Genomic DNA, 20,838 nt, shown 5'->3' with positions numbered 1-20,838 from the left:
AAGCTGCTATTTTCCTGATCTTTTGACTTTTTATATCTCCTTTCTACTGGCAAAAATGAAGGATAACAAGTGGTTTGTTAGTACCCTTAACCTGAAACACTTTATTCATCAAGATATTCTGAATTACCTTCCTTTTTTGACTTTGTGCCTTTATTTAGGCAGCACTCTCTCCAGGGTGATCTTTCATCCCTGACTCAGTTCAATGAAAGGTAATGAATAATACTACTCCAAAATATGTCACTTTAGAATAGGATTATTTTAAGCCGAAGGCAGTTAAGAAGCAGACATAGGAAAAGCTCTCTGCCCCCCCCCCCCCCCCCCCGCCCCCAACCACCTAGAAGTACACACCTCGGTTAAGGTGCCCCTCCCCTCTCCACCCGGAAGCACAGAGGTTAACCACCAGACAGCTCCAGACCCTTCTCTGCCTACAGAGGCACTGGTAAAATTCACATAACAAGCTTCACTAACCCTTGGCTACTGTTTGTTCCCCATATATTTATTTACTTTTCCACTGTCCTAGAAACTCGAAGTCCCTTTTCTTTGTATTGTCATTTCTCTAAAAATTATTATTCTTTTGTTAAGATATTATATAAGCCCAAGTTCTAAGTGCCACTTTGAGTCACTCATCACTGAATGTTCCCATGTGTTCGATGTTGCATGTTTAGAAACTTCTGTTTGGTTTCTCTTGTTAACCTGCCTTTTGTCAGTCTAATTTGCAGGGTCCCAGACAGAGAGAAACTAAGAGGGTAGAGGAAACGATATATTTTTTCTTTCCTTACACCAGCAATCCCCATTTTTGTGAGGCCAAGTGTCTCTCTTCCTTGTGTGCCTAGAATATTCCATTCACAATTTATCACTGTAATTCAGAGAGTTTTAAAATTGTTTCTCCCTCACCTCACAGGACTATCATTTTCTTCTTATTATCCACAGTAAGTTCACAGAAACACCTGTTGAATTCATAAGGGAACGTTAGGTAGAGATTTTTTTTACTGAAGTTTACTTCATAACTTTTTAAGAAAGAAACACTGCTGTTTTAGGCATGCCTTTATGCCAGCCATTTTTAATGAAGTCAAATAGCCTTCTTCCTTCTTCATTTGTTTTAATTTTCTTGATCTATCAAAATATTAGCACATCAAAGACCACAGTTATAGAAAGTGTTTTGTATATAAACAGGCACAATCATTTAAAATTATTCCATCTTCCTGGTTTTCAAGGATAAAAGTTCCCTTGTAGCATGTCCTTATAATTAAATACTAAATAAATGGGATATTGGATTGCCCAAATGCCATTAAACAGCATTCCCTCTCAAAGACAGAAGTCTGTTAACTCAGCATGTGGGGAGTCATCTGCTCATATGATTAGCACATGGGGTTTATGAGGAAAACTAATTGCAGTGGTAAAGTATTATTTCAAACACATACTTGTATTGGAAAGGAGTAGCCAACATTGCAGAAAGCATTCCAAAGTCAGATAACACACAGAGGCAACATGTGTGGGGTTCTTAACTGCATCCAAGGGGACATAGGATGTCATAAATGAGATCCAGGGGCATCCCTGAAATTTCACACAAAATCTTTGATATGCTCTATTTTTTGGAGCTGATACACAGCTTTTGTATCTCATGGATAACATGCATATGTGAGCTCTTGACCACAGGAAAACTCATAACCAATTTGGTTTGCTGTGTAATTTATACAGTCACTAACCTGTGTTTATTGCCTCACTTGTAAAATAAGAAAGTTGACCTAGACACTAGATCTCTAAGATGCTGAAGCTCTAAATTCTATATATATATTTTAAGCCAGTCTATATACAATGCAAAATTCAGTAACCACAGGCACTGCATTCACATACATTGCCCCATACATTTAAACTTCACAAAACCTAAAGGTTTAGATGCTATATGAGGGGGCCTCCCCAAAACCCAGAATTTATGTATAAAAACCATGTATTTATTCTTACATGTTTAAACTTCAGTCACTTTCAGAGTACTGTTCATTTGATGCAATGCGCCTATTGAGCCATTTCTTTCTACTGCTCAAGACAGTTTCTCAGCTCCTCAATTTTGATTTCTTTTAGTGCTCCCACCGCTTATCTTTTCACCTATTCCATATCAGCAAAATGTTTCTATTTGAGGACTTTTTTCATCAGGAGAAACAAAACATTCCTTTTTGAGGACTTTTTTCATCTGGGGAAACAAAAAAGAGTCACTTGGGACAAGAACGGGTGAATAGGGAAGGTGGGGCATGGGGATCATGCTGTTTTTGATCCAAAACTGCTACACACTCAGAGTGCTGGGGGCAGGTGAGCTGGTAAATCACCCACCATGAAATGGGTAAATGCATTGAAAGAGTCTTTAAAAAAATTTATGGAAGCCAAATGCAGCCTCTCACAACAATGCCAGCTGGTACACTGGTATAGATGGGTTCCTAGAAGACTCGCCCAGCAGGGGAAGCCTGTACTACAAGGGGGTGCACGCTCCAGAAGATAACTGTGTTTTGGGAATCACCCCTTGTATATTTTATTATTGTCCTCATTATCACCATCACCATCATTAGGATTAGGCTTACAAAATTATAAGTTCTATGGCAGGAAACTTGGCTGCTTTGTTCACTACCCTATATTCAATATTTATCACAGTGCATGGAACACAACAGACACTTTATAAAAAGTCTGTTGACTAACGCATTGAAACAAATGCATAACTCCCATAATGCCCTGATCAGACAGGGCCAAATAATATTATCATGGGATTTCATTCCACCTCACTTTCTTGTCTCCTCCTTCTTCCTTAAATCTCTATTTTACCCCCTTCCTCTCCTTCTGCTCCCTACCCCCAACTCTTGCAAGGGCCCACTTTCTCTTTACTCTGCTTACCCACTACCATTTGCTTATAGACTAGCTGTACTCGTTTTCAAATTATGTTTTGCTTCAGGTCTATATGAAAATTTCCACTTACCTATCTCATGAACTCTTATTAAAAAGTTCTCATTATGTTTTCAGGTTTTAGAATGTAATGTGATTAAAATAACTGATTCACTAAATCTACCCCACAAGATCCCATAGTCCATCAAAATGGTCTCTGTAAGTGGTGAATTTTTAGGACATCGGTAAAATTTTAAATAAGAACACTTATCTACCCTAGCCAATAGAACGCTGTGACAATGAGACTCTCTCCTTAAGAATGACCACTTCAACCAACACCATTTGGAGCTCTTAGGCTAGCTTACTGACTTGGCAGTCCAGCACAACAACACTTACTTAAGAATTCTTGAGCATGCCTTTGCCTCTCTTGCTCTGCCCGCCCTGTTCTTTTCTTGTCTGACATTGACCATGTTCCTGGTTTTCTTTCTGCCCTGCACTTCATTTGATATTTTACTGATGCTTTCTTAGTATCTAGCCTCAGTTGACCCTCTGGATTTAGATATCTAAAAAAGTTTACCCAGTCTCAGTGCTGAAAGACTTGAGAGATACCCCCAAATAGGAATGGGCTGAAATGAGAACAAGAAATCTCCTTTCTCACTCTGGACTGAGAGAGTAGTTCAGTACTGTTCAACTTTCTTCTCATGTCTGCTTTCTTCCAGCAGCCTAAATCCTGGGCGATCAAAAAAATCATTACTTTCAAAGGAAAGAGATATCCTTTCTATTTTAAGGTCTTAGTATTTGCTGTTCTTTTGTTTCAAGTGCCCTTTTCTCATAGCTTCTCATGGGTGCCTCTTTCCAGTTCTTCAGGTCTCAACTCAGCGCTGCCGCACAGACCTCCCTTGACTGTCTAGCTGGAGTGAGCCCCATCCCAGGCATTCTCCAACACACTACTCCCTTTTACCTTCTTTCTAGCTTTTATTGAAGTTCAAATAATTTGTTTATATAGAAGTACTTACTTCCCTATTTACTTACACATTTATTGTCTGTTTCCTCCCACTACCATGCAAGACCCTGAGGGCAGAAACTCTGCACCTTATCTCCAGCATTGTGGCTGGTCTGCCTCGGAGTAGGCACTTAAATTACAAATTGCAGATCCTATAGCTCCCAACCTCCAACGGGATATTTTTGAAAGAAGGAAACTGAGGTAAACAGATTCTTCTGTGAGGACCCCCATCCTCACATTGACTAGCTTTGGCTCTATTACAGTCCTGGCTGAAGTGTCTGCAACACCAGTGGATGCTCCAAATATGCACCTACTTGAACCTGACTAAGCAATTAAAGGGGGAATTCTCACACATTTTACAGAGAGAGTGAACGGGGCCTGCCTTCACTCTCTGGCTGTCTTTCAGAATTCAGTGTCAGTGATGGAGTGTGTGTTGCCTGCCATGATTTTGTTGTTGATGATTTTGTTTCCCCAACTGCTAAGGTTTAGGGAAACATAACTAGAATCTACAAAATTTGCTATAATTGAGATGTGATCTTATCCAGCCCTCCAGTTCTAGTCCTTTTTTCTTCTCTTTTTTTCCTATTTTCTTTTATGTTACATAATTATTTATAATGCAAAACCATGATTTATTCAGAGTTTTAATCTTAATGGAAATCTAACTGTACCACTTGAAATTAATTCAAACTGTAGAAATATACAGTTAAAGTAACTGGCCAGGTAACATTGTATTTTTTTTGGATTTTAGGAAGATTTTATAATGGTTATTAGCTGATTTCAACCTTAAAATAAATTAGTTTGTTATTAAAGCAAGAAAGTTTTCAATAGCTTTGAAATGTATTAATTTTTGATTTTTGAATTTTGAAATGTACCTTCTATTAAACACGCACAGTTTTTTTGTGTGTTTGTTACAATGTACTATTAAAGGTTTCTCTTGTGGATGAAGAAGTGAATTGTGTCAGAGGTGTTTGTGCGTGGGCACACGCACACACTGACAGCACACACTGACAACTGAGCCCAGCAGGTTCACTTGCTGCCTGGCACGTTAATAACAATAGCAATGATAATGGGAACTAGACGGCCCAAAGATATTTTACAAATGAAAACCCTGAGCCCTTGGCCAGTAAATAGCAGAGCTGAAGTTCATACACTTGCTGTTCATGATCTTCCCCATACATCGGTCAAGCCATAATTAACCTTTCATCCTTGTGGAGTAAGACTCAAATGGAAGAGGTTTATCAAAAAAGTATGCAGATCTGGGGTTTATACACACCTGAAGGTTAAGCTCATTCTAACTCTTGGAATTCAGCAGCCAAAGCTCTTTGAACCTAACTGATCATATAGTGCCAGGAGCCTATTAGGAGTGGAAAGAGAGTCCAGAGCTATTCTCAATGAATGTAGACCAACTGGCCAGCAGGGCCATTTACAAAAAAAGTTGTGACTGCCATCATTTGTAAAAATCACAACTGAATGTACTGATGGAGGTGAGTGAGGGAATGAGAGGAGTGATGCCAAGTAGTTTACATTCAAACCACACAGACTGTACAACATTCCACTTAACACTGCCTGGAAAATGAGTGATAAGCCTCCCCTATAATGCAAAACACCTCAAGCTCCTGCTTCCCTCCCCAAATTTACACACATACTGCCTTTTCTATAAAAATAAATTATTTTTCTTTTAAAGACATTGTATTAGAGTTGGGGTGTTTTAAACTGACTTATGGATCATTGAATTTAGTCACAACCAAAACTTCACTAAAAGGTGTATACACTTATGCTAATAGCGCTTGAAAAAAAGCGGAGGGGGGGTCGACGGGAGGGGGGGAGTGCCTTCATTAAGCCTATTCATAACCATTCCAACCTGCCAAGCCAGTTTTGACCTTGAACAATTGAAAATGGATGCATCACTGAGCACATTAAAAGGCAAAGAAATGTAGATACCAAAGGTTCACACTTCAGTTTTAATGCTGAGTGGCATTGCATGAATTTGCAATAATGTAAATCATGCTTGATGGGTTATTTCCAAATTAAAACTGCATCCAGTGTCACCACATGCATTGTCTTCAGTTACAATGTTCTGATGTAGAAGTCATTTAGTACTTCATGACTCCCAATAACACAAAACAAAAAAGCCATTAGTTTAAAAAGCCATTTATTCTAAATGTAACTCAGAAGAGAAAAAACCCCACAAATGTATTCCATTTATAGTACTGTGTTCTATTTTGGCATCCACATTTTGAAAAGGGGTAAAAACAAACTGAATAAGAGTGAGGAAAAATGTTGTTGAGGAGACAAAAGACAATATGCTATGCCCAGTTAAAGGGTTCAGGTATATTTAAGATACTTACATAGGCAAAATTGTTCTGATGTCTGCCTGGCCTTGACCTATGGCACCCAGTACTTCTGTCTTAATATTCATCATTCTCAGTTGCTTCCCCTTTTTAACTGTTCTCTCTATCAAACTATTAGCTACAGGAGAAGGTCAAGAACCCTGTCTCTCCTACTTACCTTTCTATCTACTGCAACTACAAGATGTCAGCAACTTTATATTGTTTCATGAATGATTGATTAACTAAAGAAGTGACTGTGATTGTGTGTGCCCCAACAAGGAGAATTCACTACAATGTCTATTTTGACTCAATAAGATGTTAAATATTTTCTAATAGAACCATTATGATCTTTAAGATGCTTGCAAATTCAGGCCTTATGATTATAACATAGACCCTTCCAAATTTGTGTGATAATTTAAACTAAAATTATCAGTACTCTTTTCTGTGATTGGAAATACATGGGCTACTTTTCAAATCAAAGATGTTCAACTTTCACTTACCTTCTATTTGACTTTGCATTTATCTCGCTTCAGTTGAATTAAAGATAATACGGTACCTGCTTTATCATAAATTACTTTACTTTTCCTATTTACCATGTTTTCCTTCAAAATGTCTGGGCCTAAGAATTGACTTAATAGATCCAAAATAGTATTCCTTACTTTAAAAAAAAAGGCCTTAATGTTTTGGCCAATGGGAATTAATAAAGTTCATTCACCCTCATATCACTATATTCAATCATAGAAAATAATCACTATACTTTATGAAACCAGGGTCTTCTTCTAATCAGAATATGGGTAAGGTACTTACCACAAAAGAATAATAAATCTTGAATCCAGGTTTAGCCACAAAGTAGTCATCAGACTTAAATGTTATTTTAATTTGGTTTGTTCTTGATGTTATCCTTGGAGGAACTTCCTTGTGTCCACACCAGCGTCCTCTAATAATGGTACTGGTTTCGGATATATCTTCAACTTCCACGAAATCATACCTAGTATTAATTTAACCAAAATAAACAAATGCTGATTAAAGTAGACTCTGAAATTCATACCTTCATCAAGAATGTAAAATTACTGTTTGTGATCTTTTATCACATACATCTGGTATGTGGCCTACCAGATGAAATGAAAATTATAAGCTACATTTTGTTTTATTTTTTAAATTATATTTTATTGATTGTGCTGTTACAGTTGTCCCAATATTCCCCCCTTACCCTCCCACTCAGCACCTCCCATTCCCTCAGGCAATTCTGACCTCTTTGTTCATGTCCAGGGGTCATGAGTATAAGTTGCTTGGCTACTCCATTTCCTGTCCTGTTCTCTAGATCCCTATGGCTATTCTGTGACTGCCAATTTGTACTTCTTAATTCCCTTACCTCTTCACCCATACCCCTGAACCCTCTCCCATCTGGCAGCCAAAAAATGCTCTCCATACCCACGATTCTGTCTCTGTTCTTCTTGTTTGCATAGTTTGTTTTTTAGATTCAGTTGTTGATAGACATATATTTATTGCCATTTTAATTTTCATAGTTTTGATCTTTTTCTTAAATAAGTCCTTTTAACATTTCATACAATAATGGTTTGGTGATGATGAACTCCTTCATTTTTGCTTTTCTGGTAAGCTGTTTATTTGCCCTTTGATTCTAAATGATAGGTTTGCTGGGTAGAGTAATCCTGGCTGTAAGTCCCTGCTTCCATGACTTTGAATATTTCTTGTCAAGAGAAGTCAGCTGACAGCCTGATTAGAACTCTTCTGTAGATAACTCACTGTTTTTCTTCTGCTGTTTTTAAGATTCTCTCCTTATCTTTAACCTTTGGCATTTTAATTATGATGTGTCTTGGTGTGGGTCTGTTTGCATCCATCTTGCTTGGGACTCTCTGTGCTTCCCAGACTTGTATATTTATTTCCTTCATCAAATTAGGGAAGTTTACTTCCATTATTTTTTCAAATAGATTTCCAATTACTTGCTCTTTCTCTTCTCCTTCTGGCACCCCTGTGATGTGAATGTTGGAATGCTTGAAGTTGTCCCAGAATCTCCTTACACTATCCTCTTTTTTTGAATTCTTTTTTTTCTTGTTGTTGTGATTGGCTGTTTTTTGTTTTCTAATGTTCCATATCATTGCTTTGATTCTTGACTTGATCTATTCTGCTTTTGATTTGCTGTACATTGTTCTTTATTTCAATTAGTATATCCTTTATTTCTGCCTGGGTTTTTATATACTGTTGAGGTACTCACTAAGTTCCTTGGTCATCCTTATAACCAGTGTTTTGAATTTTGTATCTGATATATCGTTCATCTCCATTTGTTTAATTTTTTTCTGGAGTTTTGATCTGTTCTATATTTGGGTCATGTTCCTTTGTCTCCTCACATTTCCAGCCTCCCTGGATCTGTTTCTATGTATTTGGTAGAGCTGCTATCACTCCTTGTCTTGGTAGCATGGCCTAATGTAGTAGGTATATTATAGGGTCCAGTGGCACAGCCTCTCATATCATAAAGCAGGGTACTCCAGATATTCCTCTTTCCAGGCTGAGTACACCTTCCTCTTGTAGTTGAGCCTTGCTGGCTGTTGGCAGGTCAGTGGGAAGGATTTAGCCAGGCCAGTCAGCTTCAAGGACTGGCTATGGCTATGACCGTTGACCACCAACCTCCACCCTCTGTGGAGGATCAGCTGTGGAGGATCAGCCATGCAGCAGTAGAATGGTTGTGTTCTGATGTAGTCTGTAGCTGTCCACTGTGTGCACAGTCTCTGGGGTATCCCATGTGGTGCAGGTCAGGGTCAGCTTTCACCTATGTTTCACCTGGGCCCATTCAACATGAGCTTCAAAGCAATCTGTATATGACTGCAACTTGTGCTGGGATTGGAGGTTCCCAGGAGAACCAAACCATGACCTGGCTGCTCTTAGGTGGGGCCTAGGGCCACTCAGCCAGAGGTATGGTGGCTGGGAGCTCTCTGAGGCTAGTTGTTGCTTATTTGAAGAGATTTGAGAAGATATAAAGCCTGTATTGAGACCAGACATTCATTTGGAAATGCCACTGTTAACAGCTTGGGTTGGCTGTAAGTTGGGTGGGGCTGACTCTCAGGGATTCCCCAGGGTGGAGTAAACTGTGTGAGCCATGTTGATGGAGTTTCAGATAATGGCTCCAGCCTGCCAGCTCTGAGGCTCTGTGTGGGAAGGGCTCAGAAAAGGAACAATGGTCTCTACCCATCTTTCTGTCGGGGAGAAAGCTGTCCCCCAGCTCTCACCCTGATGACAGACACTTCAGTTCCTCCCCATATCACTGATGCCCTGTAAGTTGCTGCCCTGGTGCAGGAGCTCAGAGGGAGTGAGTCTGTGTGAGTCCATGTTTGGGCCCTGTAAGGGGAACTACTTAGGACTCTAATGGTTCCTTTCACCAGTTCAAACTGGCTGGTTTTTATAGCCAGAAGTTATGGGGGCTTATCTTCCTGGCATTGGGATTGGCATTGAGACCCTGGACTGGGGGCGGGGGGCTCGTGTAGACCTGGGACCCCTTGCTCCACAGATACCTGTCCTGACTTTTTATCTACCACATGTGGGTTTGAGGTCAGCCCATTCTGCATCTCAGCATCTCCACATCTCCACAGACCTACCAGTCTGGATGGATGCAGTTTCTTTAGTTCTGTAGTTGTTAGACTACCATTCAACTTGCTTTCTGACTTTTTTTGAGAGATGGTTGTTCTGGAGTTTAGTTCTAATTCTGATGTGGTTGTGCGAGGAGGTGAGCCATATTTACTGCTGCCTCCATCTTGACTACTCAGGGGCTCCCACGGCTGTGTGCTCAGCAGCACCTGCTGGAAAACCAGCATCAGCCATGACAGTCACCATGGGTCCTAGGGGCTGGCTAAGCTACAGACATTTCTAAAGTGAAGCTAGTTTTTGGATTAGGTTTTCCAAATCTGAACCTCCACAATCTGTTCTAAAAACACCTTCACACACATTTGCCATGACTGTTCCCATATCATTAATAATCAAAACAGGCCACTTTCTGAGCATCTGGCTTATAAGGCTTTCCTGCAAAAACTAATAGCTACAATCTATCATCATATATGAGGAGATGCAGCTTTAATTAGATGTCTAAATATTTATTATATAAAGTTTTTCAAACAAATTCTCATTTTGGTTTAATTTACCACGCTCCATATTTTCTTTAAAAAGGAGGATCTGTGTCTATACAGCATATAGAATCAGCACTTCATCACACGAAATGAATATCTCTTCTTTTTGGAAACTGTCTTTTGAAAGGATAATATCATAAAATATGACTTTTATCATAATGGAAAGCATATGAAGCGAGTAGAGATGTTTGCTAACCACTACTGTAAATATCTGGGCTGGTTAAACTGGGGTGTGAATGACTTAAGACCAATCATCCTGGCTAACGCCCTGAACCTGTCTCCAAGGGCCTTCCTTTTGCCTCTGTAACTTTTTCCTGAGCCCACACAGTCTAGCTGCCTCACTTCTTCTCCCTCTGTGACTTTCTTTGTAAAGGGCGGAGGCAGCTCCACCTAGGCTCACTCCTGTTGCTATGATCTTCTACCTTAAGCCCTTCTTTTGTTTTACTGGCCCAGCTTTAATAAATGCACTCTCAAAATCACCTGGACCCATATCATGAAATCTTTCCTGGACAAAATTAAGAAGCCCTACATTTCAGACTGTGCCAGGGCAGAACAGACTTGGTCTTGGTCCCTCTCTGGTGACAGAAGCAATGCCACAAATATTTTATATTTTTCTACCACAATTGCCCAAAGGAATCAGTATGAGAAACATCACATCTAAATATGAAAAAAATGTAGTATGGCTTTACTGCTCCTACCCATGCACCTCAGAGCTCTTGGGTTGGGTTGGGCAGGTTAATCTAAGGAGGTAAATGTAATAATATGGGTGTTAAATTTTGTTGACAGTGATTTATGAGATCTTTATGTCTCTTGCCTCAGTTTCCTTATGAGCAGAGTAAGAAGGTTTATACAATTTTACCAGCTGGTTATCTTTTGGGTGCTGTATAAACTAATTACTTAACATTTATATGGTGCTTGGAAGGTGAAAAACACTCACAAAGAATCATTACTCAAGCAATAAAATACTACAGTGTAAACATCAAGGAGGCTTTGGAACAGATGGTAGAAAATCAATTGCATTTCATTTTATATACAATACATGCAAATCATACTGACTGCACAAAGCCAGGGTATACTTGAAATTTTGTTAATAACTCAATCGGTCATTTTTGCTTTTTAAAAAAAACACATCATCAGTGTAACTCCGACTCTGAGTCTGATGTCAAGAGCACATCATTTCATTTCTTGAGGAGAGTTCGGAGGCAAGTCTCTGACCTGTGTCTTTCCCTTCTTCCTCTCCTCTTTCCACCTCAGTCCTCTACCTCTCTCCATACATTTGAAAAACAGGTAGATTTGATGTAGGGCCAAAAACATCCTAATCCCCTCTTCTATTTCAAGGCCAGCATGCCAAAAGAGCTCACTCACTACCAGAATCAAGAACCCTGCTCAGTAGTGAAGACCTGGCTTCCCCATCCCATGTCAGCACCTTTAACTACCTTTTAATAGTGTTGTGGCTTTCCCCCCTCACAATCTCTTTCTTTTCCAGAACAGAAAATTAGTTCTCTCTTCCAAGGTTGAAAAGGCACAAGACCTGCTCTAAGTTTATTCTCTTTGTAATACTGATTTGCTCTTCCTGCATATATTTGTATGTTTTCTGGCATACATTACCGTCTATGGTTCTAGAAAGTAATAGTCACTACTGGTATTCTTGAAAAAAATAGCAAGATAATCAAAGCTGTCAGCATAATAATTGCACAACGAAGGGCAGTCAAACTTGAGGCACTCTCTTTTTATTATTCAAAGGAAAATAAACCTGCTGAAAGGATTTAGCAGTTCAGTAGTTCATTGACAATGCAGAAAAAGTGTGTGCAGTTAAGTAGAGAAAAGAAAAAAAATCCTTCCCAAGTCTTATACATACTAATTAAATGAATAAGATGCTGTGAACAGACAATTCAGAAACAACAGCCAGGGTCCTCTCTGATCAATATGCTAAAAAGGGAGATTATCAGACATGGTTTTTCATCTTCTAATGTGACTGAGAAACCACAGGAAACTGACAATCCGAGGAGCACAACAGCCCCTGGGGTTGCCATCCCTTCCCCCTTACACATACCTGAGGCCTTAAAACTATGATTTAGGGATAAGGCCCTAACACCATAAGGGCCTGGGGTGGGGCCCCAGGGAAACGATTACTGCTATGCTCAGGTTACAATAGTCTGGATTAGTTCCGGGAGCCAAGTAGGGAGTACACTCTTTAGGCCCAAGGCGGATTTAGACCAGAGCCACGAGACCTGGCTGCAGGTGATTGAGGATGTTGAATGCATCCGCCTGCTCACAGAAACTGCTCTAGGCCTGGCCAAGACAGAGCCCTCCAGATTCCCTCTTTCTCTGGGGGTCATGCACCCTGGCTCTGACAGGTGTGAAAGTGAGTTTCTGTCAGTCAGCAGCTGTCTATGCCCCAGCTTATTTTGTCTGCTAGGACTGACATGAGGCTTTTTGAAAACTAAGTGGTGTATTTTGAGTAGGTCCAAAGGGCACAAAAAGGGCAGTTTAATATGATGGTTTTTGATTCACCTTTTTCTCACCTTGGAAGAGTTCTCTAAAACAGATTTTTTTCTTCACTTACCTACAGATATCATTTTCTGCTTCCTCTAATCCAAACTGATTGTCAAAGGCTAGCTGTATCCTTGTTTTCTCCTGGGAATGGAGCCGCCATGTCAGAAGCAGGTTCCTGGGGTAGCTGTTTGGGAACCGGGGACTCTGCACGTGGCCATTTCCTGTCACCTGGATGGTTTCGTCTCTTCGGTACAAGTCTGTGAGGTGATTGCTCTCTGTTAGTAGTCACAACTTGTAGAAATTAGTATGTTGCTCCAATTACAGGAAAGCAAAAAAAGAACAGTTTAAAACATATCACATTTCAAAGCACTTCTTGATTTTCTTTAAAAACAAGACCAAATGGTAGCCTTCTGGTTAAACAAACGACCTATATATTTCTTCTATTACCCCCCACATTCCCAATTTCCTTATAAATCTAGACTAGATGCCAAATATTTTCGACTTGTGGGGCTCTCTTAACATCATTCTTCATAAAAAAATTAACAATTATCTCAGAAGTCAGGTTCATTTCAACTGGAATTAAAATAAAATCATTTCGAATAGTTATTCTTCCTCTTTTCCATGTAATACAGACAAAGAATTTTTTGCAGTGACAGGGTAACAGCATATCCTCATTGACTAGCATAGGAGGTAGATAGTCCATAAATATTGCTGAATGAATGAGCAAGCGAGTGGAAAACACATTTTAAAGAATCTAGTAGCAGACACTGGCTCTCCCTTCTGGGAGCACATCTGTCCTTTCCCTTCCCCCTCTCCTTCTGTCACAGGGGTGCATCTCCTAAACTCTAGGGACCCCATGAGACTTGTAACCCAGGGAGCAGTGCTCAGCAGCATCTCATCCTGGGCTACCTGCCCCCCCCCCCAACCTGTCCAAGGCTGCCTTTCCTCTGACTTCCCAGTGAGCCAAAGCAGCCCCACTCTGGCTCACTTCTTTCCCACAACCTTTCTAGAGAGCCAAGCAGCCCCACCTGGTCTCTCTCCTGTTGTTTCTTCTGTCTGAAGGCCTTCCTTGTTTCACTCTCCCCCAGCTTTAATGAAGATTCTCTCAAAAAAGGTTTAATAGTGTTTAATGACCAATATATTTTATGTTCAAGTGATGTTTTTCAGTAGTTTCTTCATCATAAAAATTATAATTCTTTGCCTTAGTTTTTCATGACTTAAAATAAGTCCATTTCATACTCTCCTTTCTGTGTTGTATAATAAAGAATTTGTCTGTTTGGGGGTTTTTTTAGGTTCCTGAGAGGGAACTGCTAAACACTTAGAATTTTTTGCAAGTAATGGAAGTGTTCTGCCTGGCTGGTGTGGCTCAATGGATTCAGTGCCAGTCTGCGAACCAAAGGGTTGCCGGTTCGATTCCCAGTCAGGGCACGTACCTGGGTTGCAGGCCAGGTCCCTCATAGGGGGCACATAAGAGGCAACCACAGACTGATGTTTTTCTCCCTCTCTAAAAATAAATAAAATCTTTACCCCCTAAAAATAATGAAAAAAGAAGTGTTCTTTCATGATAGACCCCTAGGACCGCATCTGAGTTTATGCTAATGAGGCGATCTACTGGGGATCCGTAAGTAGTTGTAGAATGGGCGCCGCCACAACTGAAAGACCAACATGTGATGAGAGAGTTTGGGCTTTCATATCGACCTGACCTCCCAACATCCCTGGAGGTAAAGAGCACTGGAGATTGAGTCCCATCACATTGCTTACGATTCAATCAACCCTGCCTACAGTATGCAACCCACGAAAAACTCCAGTCACTGGGGCTTGGGTAAGCTTCTTGGTTGATGATGCCCACTGATGTGCTGGGAAGGTGACCTGTCCTGAGGAAACAAAAGCTTCACGCTTGGGACCCTCCCAAGACTTGCTTGTCACCTGTGTTTATTTGGCTGGTTCTGATTTGTACCCTGTTTAGTTCAACTATAATTTTAACTATAGTGCTTTTTAAGTTCTGTGAGTTGTTGTAGTGTAAATGAAAAAAATGGGAATTCTACAGAAAGTGACCTTGCAGAATGACATGATTATAAATTTCTACGTGGACAAGTCATGGTGGGCAGCCAGACCCCAGACACATAACTTGTTAGTAAAAAGTTTATCTTCACCTTAAGCAAAGCCTGTTCATTGTGTCCGCGTACCTAGGTTAACACACTTTTGACACAAGCCAAAACCACCTTCAAAAAAGCACATATTCTCAGTAAATACCCTATAATACAATGCCCCACCTTGCTGTATCCCACATCCAAGTAATCATCCTTAAGTTTCTTCTTTAATTCTGAATGCAGAAAAGAAGCTGCAAAACCGTCATTCCCAGAGCATTTGAGAGCTTGCTCCCAGCATGTCTTCAGTTTGGCTCAATTAAACTTCTATAAAAATTCTCTACAGGTGTGTACATTTCCTACAATAACACTAACAAATTCTCAAGCCTGAGGGGCTTGTGGGAAACCCTGAGTTTGTAGCCAGCTGGTCAGAAGTGCGGGTGGTCTGGGGACCCTGAAACTTGTAACTGGTGTCTGCAGAGCCATCTTGCAGGGACTGTGCCCTTAACTTGTGAAATGACCTAGTTCTAGCTAGCTTATATCAGAATTACATTGCACAGTAGACCCATTTTTCATTTCTCCTAATATCCAGAGTTCTTTGCACTTGAGATTTTGGCTTTTTAGCTTGCCCCCAACCACCCACTGCCCAAACCGATCCCAGCCACAGTCTATTTCTGTTCCCCTGTAGAGAATTTACTTTGGGGCCTATAATTCAGTGAGCCTGGTCAGGAAGACCGAAATTGCTGGTGGAAACCACTGAAAGTTGGGCTGCTCAGGGTGGCTCTTAAAGTTTCCAAAATAAGAGAAGAGGAATGAACAATGAATCAGCATGTGAACAGCGAAGTCTTCTCTCTCTCTTTCCCGAATGTTCTGGTGCATAATGAGAATTTCACCTTTTTTTTTTTTTTTTGACTCATTCTGTGTTTAAAGTGTTGCACCTGCCTACTTAAACTTTGTGTGGGAGAGAGAGTCCTAGGAAGAGTGAGGTGGCTAAGGAAGTCCACCCTCCCTGCTACAGACTAGGGCGCTGGCTCTGCAGGTGCGCCACCCTCTCCAGGGGGCTCAGCTACAGACAGCCTCATAGGTGCCAGGAACAGTCTCCCCAGCTGATCTTTTCCTCTTCTGTTCCCTTGACCTTATGCTGAATATGGAGCCATGAAACTTCCTTGTCTGCTCATTTAGTAAATTCGTGAAGGCTGTTTGCTAGGGGAGACAGCTGTGCATTACCAACCAGTCAGTCAGCAGTCAGTCAAACAATTAAGCACAGACTGTAAGGAATGCATTGCACTATTCTCAGCGCTTCTGTATCTTGATTATTACTTTCAGATTTTTGCCATATTTTCTTACCTCCAGTACTATTTACTTGCAAATTTTCTAATCAAAAGCAAATCTATTCTAAAATAAAAGTTTATTAATTATGTAAATAGCAACTGACTGCCTTGTACCATGAATAGAAGATAACCAAAAATCTAAAGATATAACTATTAAATTCTAAAATATCTCATCTCATGTGTTCAGATTTCTCTTTGTAAAATAACAAGATTGAGAAGCATATTTTCTCTTTGGTCTCTTTCAGGGGTAATATTCAGTGTTTTTATTTAATTTTGTTTTTCTTTAATTTTATATATTCAAATATAATTTAAGAATGTTCACAAAGCACATGTCTTTAAAGACATGAAAAACAAAGTTGATGCGTACCACACAGTGTGAAGAAGGCACCACGTTATACAAATGCTGAGTGTACACGCAATGTTGATCCGAAGCAGGGAGGGCTGCAGGGCTAGCACGGCGAGTACCAGGTGTGTGCACGGGACCACCAACCAGTCGGAGGAGCCGAGGCGTGTCCAAGTGGGCCATGTGGGAAGGCGGAGCTGCGCACTTTAAAGGCAAACTACGGAAATAGCTGGAAGTCGGGCAACTGTGTCTGCACTTGATATAAGTAGAAACAAGAAAACTCTGGAAAGGCTCAAAGGCTCGTTGAAAGGAATATTATTAGCCTTTCGGTGTTTTGAAAGAGCCCCTGCAGTGGGACTGTGTCCGAGGGCAGTAGTCCCCCGCCATCTGCAGGGCGTGCTTCCCAGGACCCCCGGGGGGCCTGAAGTGGAGCAGCACAGAACCGACACGCACTCTGTGTTTCTCCTACACACACATGCCTATGGTAAAGTTTAATTTATAAATTAGGCACATCAAGAGATTAACACCAAAAACTGGTAATAAAATAGAATAATTGCAATCATATACCATAATAAAAGTTATACGAATGTGGTCACTGGTTTTAGGGGATCCCTTGCTGAAGTCTTTGTCTAGACACAATGCTTTCTGGTGCAATATGTTGCCATTGATTGAAACACTTTTCTGTTCAAGTCTTCCACCCATGAATTTAATGCTTTTTAAAAAATTTTAACTAAGTTCTCACCACATGCCATGGCTGTGACTTTTGCAGTTTGAGGTACAACAGCAAAAACAACACAAATTTCTTTCTCCTTCTTACAACTTCACAGATACAAGGTTGTTCTTACTGTAGGTCTTAGCAATCTCAGTACATGACTTCTTTTCTGTCCTTTCTAAATCAAGAACTTTGACCTCTCACTTAAAGAAAGCACTTTACGCTGCTTTTCAGCATATCCAAATCGCCAGCATCTGCACTCTTGCACTGTGGGGTCGTTCGTTATGAAGTAAAGTAAGGGTGACTTGACCAACAGCATTGTGAGACCTAGAGTTGATCCAATAGCCCCGATGGCTACTACCTGACTGACGGGGGCAGGGAGCAAATACAGCTTGGAGACGGTGGCCAAAAGGATGAGTCACATCCTGGGACGGAGTGGGACACCAAAGATTTCTCCATGATACTCAGAATGGCATGCAATGTAAAACATATGCTTTAATTGTTTACTTCTGGAATTTTCCTTTTACTATTTTGGGACCAAAGTTGCCCTTGGTAATTGCAGTTGTCAAAAGCAAAATCTCAGATAAGGGGAAAGGATGTAGTTGCTGAAGAGAAAGATTCTAACCTAGAAGGGTAGGTAGTAGGAAATCTGGACCAGGGAAAAGAAATCAAAAGGAACTTGGAGTTCAGAAAGAAACCCATAGGATGAGTCGAATGTAGGAGCAACATGCTTATCCAAGGGTCTCGGCACAGTGTGGTAACACTGACACACAGCAGCACGGGGAGGGTAACTGGGTTTGAAGACATGTAAGTTTGGTTTCCATGTGGCACTGAAAAATTCAAATGGAAGCCTAACAGGCTTTTGGGAATAGAGCACTAGACCTGACGTGAGAGAAGAGAAGAGATGAGGCCTCAGCTGAGGGAGGAAAGAGGAAGTCTGGGGAATCACAGAGTCCTCTGAGGGAGCGTCTGCACAGGGGAAGCCAGGGTGCAGCTGCTGACGGACATGTCCAGGAGGGGACATGACAAAAGGTTTGCCTGGGAAATCGGAGCAGTGATGTCTGGGAGGGAAGCAGGGGCCCACAGCAGTGCCATGTCTATGTCAAGTTGTCCAGAAAGAGGCGATTTCAAGGACTGAGAAGTCAGTGGTGTCAACACACAGAAGACCGCAGCACTTGTCAATGACGAAGTCACTGACATCCTTTACACGTGCACTTGCAGAGAGTTCTGCAAGTCCAGAAAGGACCTCTTTTTTTTCTAGAACATTATTAAAGACTATACTGTCTTCAAAGTACTAACTCGACTTTAAATAAAACCCCAATTATATTTTTAAGAAAGCTGTGGTGGGGGTTGGTGGGAGGGGCTTTCCTTTTCATGTATAGGTTTATTAATAAAAAAACTTGTTTCCAGTTTTATAAAGTTAGCACAGACCCATGTTCCAGTATATTGAACTGAAGGACAAAAAATAAAAATATTGTTTTCTGATTTGTTTTCCCTTAAAATCAAAATACTGCAAAAATCTACATATATACAATCTAGATATCAATCACAACAAACACTTTTAGAGTGCTTATTTTGTGCAAAGCATTTGTTATAAACACTTTGCATGTTTCATTTACAGAATATAAACTCTATTAAATATGAGCGTGTATATGGGTGTGTGACCATTTGATAGACGAAGATTCGGAGGTACAGACTGTCAAGTAACTTATTCAAGGTCACAGAGTTAGTAAAGGGTGGAGTCAGAGTGCAAATCCAGGCAATCTGGTCCCAGAGCTCATGCTCTGAACAAGGAACGGAAGGTCAATAGAAGGTATTCTTCCTTCCTAGTCTGAAATTTGCTAGAGGGAATCTTAGATCTTTGGCTATCTGTAATTCACTTTGACTTTTGAATCACATTGTTTACCTGTAACTGATAACCTCGGGCCAACTCAGTGTTATTCTTAGCTGAAGAGTTACAATGAATTATAGATGAATAGAGTAAGCCACAAGTTCAACCTGAGATAACTACCAAGTATTATATACAAAGTCACATTCCTGAATGAAGATATTTCCTTTGGTGTTCCAATAACAGCAAACATTCATGGAGCAGTGATTATGTGCCAGGCACGCCAATAGTTTAAATACCCCACTTCATTTAATCCTGTGACAACCCTATGCAAATAATAATATCCACATTTTACAAAGGAAGCTCAAAGAGTTTAAGAAACTTAGTGACCTCCGGGCAGAAAAATTGTAGTGGAATCAAGGTTTGTCCCTAGGCAGTTTATTTTCAGAACATACACTTTTTAACTAGAGCTCTGAACCAGCTGTATGACTATTACAAAAACATGATACATTTCATTTTTCATAGAATTTCTATGTATATTGAGATGGCAAAAATGTAAGCTCTTCTTTTGCATTTTAATGCAGAAGGAGGTCTATATCTCCAAAAATTGACTAGGGCATTTGACTTTTTTAAAAGGCAATTAAAATGGGGGAAAAAAGCCAACTGTTATATTTGTCTGCCTGTCCCCAACCCTTTTAAAGCTCTCCCAGCAGACTATTCCAGGAGCTCATGAAGAGTCACTGCCGACACTGGAACCACCATTCTCAAACTGGAGCCTGTGGACCAGCATCATTAGCATCATCCAGGAGCTTGATGGAAATGTGCATTTCAGGCCCTCAAGACTCAGAGAAGCAGGGATGCTACAGGTGGAGCCCAGTGCTCTTTCCTTTAATAGCCCTCCAAGTGATTCTGATGCTCCCTAAAGCATGAGATTCACTGACCATTTCATAATTTCTTTATTTTGCTTCTTATCCTAGACTTCCTAAGTTCCTCCACCTCCCTGCTTTGACTCAGTACCTCATGTCTGATTTTTAATTTTACCTCCCAGTTGATGGCTTGTCATGGACTCACTCTCCTGTCTTTGATCGTGGAACCCCTCCCAGGATATCAGTTCTGGCAAACAATGACCTAGGGTCAGAGGCTACCAACCTCCATGCCTTTGACCCTGAACACCTGGGTCTCACCCTTTAGCCAGCTTTCCTAGCTTCATAGAATAGTAATCCCAGGTCCAAATAGAATGTGTTTGGTAACCCATCATCACCTATTAGGATGTTTAAGGAGGAATGAAATTACAAATAAAGGTAATATTTTTATTTCTTCTCAGTTTTTATTATCTACAACAACCTAAAATGCAAAGGGCAAATACTATGTTGTTGAAGTAAAGATTGAAATATTTCATCAATGATTCCACAGGAACAAGCAATGATATAATTGCATGCTGTGCCATCTCACACTCATTCAGTAGAACAGTAAAGACACATGCATTTGCCCACTTGATACACAGAGAGCTGACCAGATCACTGGGGAGGAGTAGGGAGGGGCCAGAGGAGGAGGTTGCCCAAGGTAACAGTAAACAGGATTGGCTGAGAAGCTGAATGCCTCCAGAGCACTTGGAATTATAGGCCAGAGATTTAAAACAAAAAAGAGGGCAGAGATTGGCTCTCGGGTTGGTCTTCCCCAAGGCTGCCTGGGTGATCATGCTGCAGCTGC

At 40.6% G+C, this 20,838-nt stretch overlaps 1 protein-coding gene across 2 annotated transcripts in view; it reads right to left on the bottom strand.

Moving 5' to 3' along the window:
- PDGFD (platelet derived growth factor D) overlaps positions 1–20,838 on the bottom strand; it is a 250,591-nt gene that overhangs the window by 68,330 nt on the left and 161,423 nt on the right. The window contains exons 2-3 of one of the 2 annotated variants that reach the window (XM_037065336.1): positions 12,898–13,084; positions 7,006–7,186 (exon numbers count right to left, since the gene is read on the bottom strand). In XM_037065336.1, the coding sequence (XP_036921231.1) occupies positions 7,006–7,186; positions 12,898–13,084 (368 nt within the window). Of the gene's footprint in view, positions 1–7,005; positions 7,187–12,897; positions 13,103–20,838 lie in introns of both variants that reach the window. The other variant, XM_037065335.1, reaches the window with a different exon arrangement.

The sequence above is a fragment of the Sturnira hondurensis genome, unplaced genomic scaffold, assembly GCF_014824575.4.
Source record: "Sturnira hondurensis isolate 20B ecotype Veracruz unplaced genomic scaffold, ASM1482457v3 Scaffold0015659, whole genome shotgun sequence".
Classification (NCBI taxonomy): Eukaryota; Metazoa; Chordata; class Mammalia; order Chiroptera; family Phyllostomidae; genus Sturnira; species Sturnira hondurensis.
This window is presented reverse-complemented; position numbering and strand designations above follow the sequence as displayed.